Below are 8,132 nucleotides of genomic sequence, written 5' to 3' on the forward strand. Positions count from 1 at the left end.
GAGAGAGAGAGAGAGAGAGAGAGAGAAATAGAGAGACACAGAGACAGACAGAGAGATAGACAGAAGTGAGAAGGGATGTAAACTCGAATGAATTTCAAAGTGCCTCCGATGGATGAACCCGGCAAACCCTGAACTGTTCAGGCTTCAGATTGTAACTGGCGATCAGAGGGGAAAAATGAGGTGCTGGGTGAATTTTCCTTGGTGGGTTTTTTATTTTTTATTTTTCCTCAAGACGGGGGAGGTGTTGGGATTTTTTTTTCCTGGGGTGGGGGTGTTTCCCAGGCAGCCCGGCCCGGAGCGCCGCGTCTCCCCGCCGGAGCCCCCCCACCCATTTCTTTGCTGAACTTGCAATTCCGTGCGCCTCGCCGTGTTCCCCCTCCCCCCTTCCCTCGTCCCCTCCCCTCCCGGGAGAAGAGAGTTGGTGTTAAGAGTCAGGGATCTTGGCTGTGTGTCTGCGGATCGGCGGCGGCGGCGGCGGCGGCGGCGGGGAAGCCGGAGCGGGCGCGGGCGCCGGCCGTTGGAGGAGGTGGTGGTGGCGGAGGCAGGGGGATAGACATGACCGCCGCCTGGGCGCCGGCGCTGCACCGGGAGCCCCTCGTCGCGCGCGGGCGGTAGGTAGCGACGCGGCGGGGCCGGCTGGGCGGATGCGCGGCGGGGCCGGGCCGGGCCGGGCTGGGCGGCCGCGCTCGGGCTCGGGGCCCCGTGGTCCCCGCTGTCCCCGCCGAGGTTCGGGAGCTCGGGAGCGACGGCGTCCCCTCCCCCGGCCTCCGCCCCCTCCGGGCCCGGCGGGCTCCCGGGCACAGCGCACTTTGCCAATGGGCCTGACTTCAATTTTTTTTTTTTTTACAACCCTTTCTTTCACAAATTAGGGGTGCCGGACAATTGGAGGACCCTGAGGCTCTTCTGGGCTCCCCCTCCCCGGCAACCCCACCCCCCTGTGGACCGGTTTGCACTCCAGAGACGCTGGTCTTTAATTTCTTTTCGAGCTACTTTGCAGGGCAGGGGCGGGAGGGGGGGGGGTTGAGTGCTGTGAGTGTGTGCGAGTGTGTGCGCGTGAGTGTGTGCGTGTGAGGGGGTGGGGTGGAGGGTGGGGGGAAAGTTGAGACCGGTTCATGCAGTAGTTTCTCTTTTCTCTGTGATCCATTCATTTCTCGCTCTCTACCTCCTGTTGCATAAATTGATGCGCTGAAGAGCGGCTACCCCCCTTCTTCCCTGGATTTGGTTTTTACAGTGGATGTTACTAGTTTGATCGTCTCTTTGGAAATACAATATCGCTATTTTTTTTCCTCTTTTTTTTTTTTTTTTTTTTTTTTTTTTTTTTTTTTTTGCTATTGCTGCCTATTCCATGAAAAAAAAAAATCAAAACAAAATCCAACCACAATTCTCCCGTTCCTTCCTCCTTTTCTACCTTAATCCCATCCCTATATCCCCCCCACCCCACCAACCCCCCAGTCTCCAAAAATCCGATTGTGTTTTCTCCAAGGATTGGGACTGGATTTTCTGATTGCGGTTATTTCCATGTTTCTAGGTTTGTGTGATTTTGCTAAAATGCATCACCAACAGCGAATGGCTGCCTTAGGGACGGACAAAGAGCTGAGTGATTTACTGGATTTCAGTGCGGTAAGAAAGAACGGTGGAAACTAACAACAGCTGTGGAAAAAAAAAAAACCAACAACCCTCCCCCAACACTTCAGCTAGGAACCCATAGAAATGTGAAAGACTGGGGTAATTTTTAATTGGCTGAATCCTTGGAAAATGTGAGGGTCTTTTTGACAAGTTTTTCTTTTTTTTCAACTGATTTTGGGATGTGGAAGACTCAAGCTTTTTTTTTTTAAGAGTCTAATTACTTGCCTTGATTTCTTTACCTACTAATTTCTCTAAATAATGAAATCTCACTCCAGCAGAAAGGAGAACCAGATACCCCTTAAAACTGAAGAAGTCCACCAAGAACTTCTCCACATCTGCACACAGAGTGCACTGCTAACTTTGTGTATGGCTCCACATCTTATTTACATATTTATTTACTTTCAAAATGGAGAAATAGGCAGTAGAGGAGCTAGGTGCTGTCAAGTTGAGGCTGTCGGTTCTGTGGTGGTCCTCCTGACTTCCCCCTGGTTGCCTCGTCTTTGGGGATTCTGGGAACTCTATGCATAAACTGAGTATACATTCTTCAGGGTGTCTTGGACTATTTTAGTAAAGTGCAGTGTTGAAGTCAGCCCAAAGAGGAACTTACACACTTGTGGAGTTTTTTACTACTGTCCTCTCTTGGTTCTTCTCCCTCCCCACTGCTTCCCACGAAGTCCAGACGTGCCAGGAGCATGGATTCAGTTTTAATGCCAGATGAGTTGGGTGGAAGATGCATTTTGTAAAGCAAAAAAAAAAAAAAAAAAAAAATCCCCAAAACACACAAATAAAATCCAAACCACCTTCGAAGTGGGGCTCCCCTGCACTGCTCCTGCCCCGCTGCCTGCCGCTGCTGGCTGCCACCACTGCTGCTCCTTTTGCAGACCCCGTGGAGAAGTGGTTCTCCTGAAAGTTTTGGCAGGAAGCAGTAGCCCATAGGCGGCTTCGCAGCCCCCTTTCTGCTTGTTGCACTTTCTCCATTCGCTCTTTTGCTTTTTGTAGGGCTCTGACTCAGGGAAGGTGTGCGAAAACGCTTTAGACTGGAGAAGAGGGAAACCAGTTAGTGTGGAAGTAGATACTGGAGAGAGAGAGAGAAAAAGAGAGAGAGAGAGAGAGAGAGAGAGAGAGAGAGAGAGAGAGAGAGAGGAGAGAGAGAGAGAGGAGCAAGAGAGAGAGAGAGAGAGAGAGAGAGAGAGAGAGAGAGAGAGGCTGAGAGACTTGCCTACGTTGCTCTCATGTTTGAGCTGTTTGAGCTGAAGTGAGAAGTTATTATTGCAGGTGGCATTTTGATTTTGATTTGGGTTCATGTATGGTAGACAAATCCTGTAACGGATGGGAAGGGACATTGCCACATTTATGTTATGTCCAAGGGTTTCAATATAAAACAAACAACTTTTTCTTCTCCTTTGTCAAACTAGTGTTTTCTAGAAAGGCTGCAGTCCCCCTATCTATGTCTTGTTAATGCCGTGGGGACTGTGTTCAGAATGTGGTAGGACTGTCTAGCAATCTAAGTCACCCGAGGAGAAAGCTAACAGTGGTAATGGGGGGGGGGAGGAGGCTGGAACCGGGGTGCCTGGTTTAGTTTTAAGCTGGATGGCTACATGTTTTCCTAAATAAAGCCTTAGCATTAACTCCAAGTTATTTATCAAGAGTGTGAGAGATCTTTGGTGAACTCTGAAGCCACGAATGTCTTCCTTTCAACCCTGCCGTTTCTTTGTTTTCCTTTAGATGTTTTCGCCTCCTGTAAGCAGTGGGAAAAATGGACCAACTTCTTTGGCGAGTGGACATTTTACTGGCTCAAGTACGTGAATTCTTTTCTTGGTGTGAAGTTCAGTGTTCCCAGTTGTTTATTTGCTCTTTGTGTATTTTTGGCTCTGTTGGAGTGTTCTGAAAGAACTCATTGAGTTTTAACCTGTGATGATGCTGTTGGTTATTTCGTTACCCACCAGGAGCAAACTTACCCAGAATGTTGCCTTTCGCAATTCAAGGGAGATCTATTTCTAAATCAGGAAAACTGTATCAGAATTCCATCACAATTTAAATGTGATTTTTAAAAATGCGGTTGTAATTAAACATGTGAGCCTAAGACTGATGGTAATAACATGTGGACAAATCCGTGTTCCCTATTTTAAAATACGGGGGAAAAAATCTAACTTTCATAAAAGAGGAAATAATGTCAGTTATTAGGTTCTGTGTACAATTAACCATTTTAAAGAAAGCGGCACTTAATTTTTTAGTCGTCTGTAAATAGTCCCCTGCTAGTCTGAGGCTAAGTAGGGACTCGTTTCTCTTTAAACTATCTTGTGGATGCCGGAGCGGTTTGTCTTCTTGCCCTTATCGTTGACTTATGCAGTGAATTTAATGTTGCAGATTTGGAGAGACTTAGCATTTTATATGTGAGACTTCTTTGGGCGATGCTTCTACAAAAAGGCAGCGTATTCACAAAGGAATCTGTGTGCACACTGATTATCTGGCATGTGAGGAGGAATTTTAGAATAAAGCTCTTTGAGTGTCTCCCATTCAAAGTGGGAACTGAAAATGTGACATTTCTGGAAGATGCGTTTGTTGTTGTTGTTGTTGTTGTTTTAAGCCAGCCAGTTTTAAGTAAGGAGTCAATACATTGTTGCCTGCTGTCCTCTAGGTCCAGGGTTTAAATTTATTGATGCCTCTTGAGCAGCTGCAAGATTTTAGAGTTCTGGCCATGGTACGTAATAGCCCATGAGGTAGAATGGCTCTGAAGTCAGGCTGGTTAAATGTTGACATTTCAGAGCTGTGAGATGCTAGGTGATTGTCTGTCAGCTATGGATGTCATTTTTATGTATTTGTTTTCATCTGGTGCAACAACAACCAAAGAAATCTGTTTACCTAGGTGACTTGTGTCCTTTGTGTACTTTCATACTAATAATGTCTTTTAAAACTTGGTGGTTTCTGAGTGACTTACTCCTACTGGCTCCCATATGTTTAAGGCATTTTCCTCCCTTTAACATGATTCACAAAATCTATGGTGCCTTCTATAATTTTACCTTTTAGGGTCTTCTTGGATTAGAAGTATTAATGACAAAATATTTGCTTTACTGTTTGAGCCCTGTTACTGGTTCCATTTTTTGAAAATTTTGTATTAGCATTCCGTATTACAAATTTCTGTATAGTATAGCTTTCAGTACAGAAAATATTAATATGAATGCTTGAAGTAAAGATGAAGACAGTGTGTTCTGTAGTCGAGTTAGTGAGTGCTTCCTATAGACACCATCAAAACACTAACCTTATGTCTGGCAGTAATTTCCTTCATGTTTTACTTAAGAAGTGTGTGTATGGTTGAAATCTGACTAGAGTAGATGGCAGGCAGGCCCAGAGTTCTTCTCCTTTCAGAGTTAGTATAAAATACTGTTTGCACTTGTTGTAATGATGGACACATTTGGAATAACTTAATGTGTTACTTTAGCTGGGATTTAATTTATTAAGACGAATTATAAGTATCAAATACATTAAATTTAAAAAGACAGTTGTTTTATTCAACTTACATTCTGTGTTCATGCTCAGTTAAAGTCCTTGTTGAAATGCTGAAGTGTTGGTAGGCAGTATAGGATGGATAATTTGAATATGTACTAATTCATTTGGTAAATAATCATGTATCAAAACATATAGCTGTTCAGACAATGATGTGTGTCTGTGTGTGTGTTGTGTTGGTGTGTCTGTGTGTTTGTGTGTGTGTTGTGTTGGTGTGTCTGTGTGTTTGTGTGTGGGTTGTGTTTATGTATCCATAATCCCAGAAAAAGACTGCATCCATAATGACCTGTAAGGCTATTTCTAATGAATATGCAGAGGTTATCTTGAAGGTGTTGAACTTTAAAGCTACCTGGTACCAGTGGTGTGGTTTAGGGGACCAGATGTTTACCTTGTAAGGGTAGAAAGTGTAGGGCTCTTTGATCCTGCCTGCCTGATGGAAATTCAGGGCATTCATATGGTTGGTGCGGAGGATGCTGGCCGGAGCACAGGGGCTGCAGACTTAGTTTCTGCATCAGTTAAGGCATATCAGCATTGCATTTCTACACAATAAGAGACATATCTCTTAAAGCATAACTTTAAAACTAGTAGGAAAACTGCACTTTGCCCTTGAACTGGAAACATGAATTGGGAAACTTTGGCTAGAGGAATTATTTCTAAAGTTCCTTCAAGTTTTATATTCACCTTCTTAAATGGACTCAGATATGACTTTGAAACAGGTTCAGGAAAAAGAGATCTAGACTATAAGTAAATGAGTCCAATTTTGAAAAAAAAATCAGTAATCATTTTTTTTTTTTTTTTTTTTTTTTTTTAGTTCTCTAAGCGAGGTCTGGTCATATTTCATGCTGTAAGTTCCCAATAGCTGTTGATCCCATTAATAAGTGATATTCAGTTCGAGACTGGAAGAGAGTGTGGCCAGACTCGCTTTAATCTTTCATTCCACAAACATAGCTTTTCCTACCACCAGAAGAAATGGTAAGGCTGCTAGGTTGAATGGAATGTAACCTGAGCCCCAGCCTGACATTCCCAGGGAGCATTTTTCACTTGAAAGGCTTTTGTCAACCCAGGAAAGGACCAGCAGTTTTTGTTTGATGTTTGCAGGTGTTCCACAGAAAGCAGTAAAGCTGTTCAGCCAGGGTACGCCAGAGCTACCAGGACCTTAACTGGTGGCTCTGGGATTACTTTTAAGGAGTAGCTCTAACCTGTATGGTAGTGTGTACAAAGCAATCTGATATCTGTTATATCATTGATCTGAACATGAGCTAAAAGCATCTACATGCCTGCATGCGTGGAAAATTGTTCTCGTTTAAAAAAAAAAAAAAAGACTGAGTTACCAAAAGGAAGTATCTCTGTGGGTTAGGGTGTGTAGAGGTTTTATTTTCTGACATAACAAAAGTGTAGTTTATTTGTGTTTGAGGCTTTTGGGGGACAGTAGAGTTTGGCATCATTAAAAAAAATCATTTTAAAGTTGACCTACTAAACCAATCCTATCCTGAACATCTTGCTAGGTTACTCTGTTGGCATCTGTGAACAGGGAGCCTGTGAAGTCTACAGCTTACTCCCTTAGCTCAAAAGTGGAGGGTTCTCCCTCTGTAGGTACTTACTTCTTAGGTGTTCAGCACTTGGTAAATGCTGCCAAACATACCCGTGTTAAAACAATTTCAGAGTAGTGGCAAAGCACTTCTCATCTGCTGAGCCAGTTTTGGAAAAGGGGGTTGGGGGTGGACACAGTTCTTGGCTTTCATGTATGTTAGTTCACCTATGTCCCCATGACATCAAAATGATATGTCAATTGAGTAAAATCACAGGGGTGGGAGGGGGTGTGGAATCAACCTCAATGGGCAATTATAAAGGATAGAGGAAAAAAAAAAAATGAAGTGGCTCACACCCTGTGTTCCTGTCTACCTGTGTCAGCATGAGTTCTTTTGATGGTGTGGAGAGGAAATTGGTTTTTCTTGAAGGTGTTATAGAGGAGAGGCTCCTTTTTTACCTGTGTGTGTGTAGGGAGCTGCTTAATCGATTTTTGAAATCTACAGTAGCATCAGACAGGTTATGTTAGACTCTCTGTATTTTGGGGCCAACCCCAGAGAAACACCTAGAACCTCCAGTACCTAGCTGAGGAACTCTAGAGCACCTGCGAGGAACTTCTGTCCTTAGTTAGTATTGAAAATCAGCTTTGATTTGCTGATTTTCCGTGGCCTGGCAGACCCTTGATGGCAGATAATGTTGGGCTTACCACAGTTTCCCTGCCCTTTGTCAGCCGTAACAGAGTTTGAGGATTGCTGTGCTGTGTGCCCTGGAAGTCAGTGCCATCCTATGCTCGAGCGCCCTCTGAGCACATTGCTTAGGTTTGGTTCTCTGTTTTAGCTTATTGGTTGTTCTCTCTTGCCTGGTGGCCCCTGTGTTCCTTTAGCAGTGCTGGGCAGAATGCTGACCTGGAGTCAGAGTGCAGCTTCCTGGGCTCTGTGGGTCTGTGTTGTGTATGTATTCTAGCTTGAATCCTCTCAAGAACACAAGTGAATGCAAACATTACCATGCCTGATTCATAGAAGAGGAAACTGAGGCACAGTGGTGGTAAGCCATGTGTTCACAAGGCAAGTAGTAATGAAACTGGATTTAAATTCAGGTCTGCCTAGACACAAATCTCTATAGCCCTTCACACACACACACACACACACACACACACTGGCACACATACCAGCTCACACAAAGGCATCAAGAGCCAGACAGCTCATATTTTTCAAGATTATATAGCTATGAAATACAATATTGAGTCCTGGTATGAAATACTATTTATGATCTTTAGAGTAGAAAGCATTTTTTAAAAATATATTTAAGGTAATGTTACAAATCATATCCGCTCTTTTTCCTGCCTCAGTATCCAGATTAAGTTACCCTTTTAAATTGTGATGGATTTCCATGTGAGCTAGTATATGGTTCTCATATTATCACATTACTTTTAAAGAAAAAAATAGAATGGGTATTTTAAAAGTTGTGCTTTTTTT

At 43.8% G+C, this 8,132-nt stretch overlaps 1 protein-coding gene across 10 annotated transcripts in view; it reads left to right on the top strand.

The window, feature by feature from the left end:
- Tcf4 (transcription factor 4) overlaps nucleotides 1–8,132 on the top strand; it is a 345,876-nt gene that overhangs the window by 1,317 nt on the left and 336,427 nt on the right. For 3 of the 10 annotated variants that reach the window (XM_031365964.1, XM_031365969.1, XM_031365972.1), the window contains exons 2-3: nucleotides 1,529–1,620; nucleotides 3,352–3,424. In XM_031365964.1, the coding sequence (XP_031221824.1) occupies nucleotides 1,549–1,620; nucleotides 3,352–3,424 (145 nt within the window). In that variant the 5' untranslated portion in view covers nucleotides 1,529–1,548. Of the gene's footprint in view, nucleotides 1–35; nucleotides 612–1,528; nucleotides 1,621–2,882; nucleotides 2,902–3,351; nucleotides 3,425–8,132 lie in introns of those variants that run through there. The other 7 variants (XM_031365971.1, XM_031365967.1, XM_031365970.1 and 4 more) reach the window with 7 other exon arrangements.

The sequence above is a fragment of the Mastomys coucha genome, unplaced genomic scaffold (assembly GCF_008632895.1).
Source record: "Mastomys coucha isolate ucsf_1 unplaced genomic scaffold, UCSF_Mcou_1 pScaffold13, whole genome shotgun sequence".
Lineage (NCBI taxonomy): Eukaryota > Metazoa > Chordata > Mammalia > Rodentia > Muridae > Mastomys > Mastomys coucha.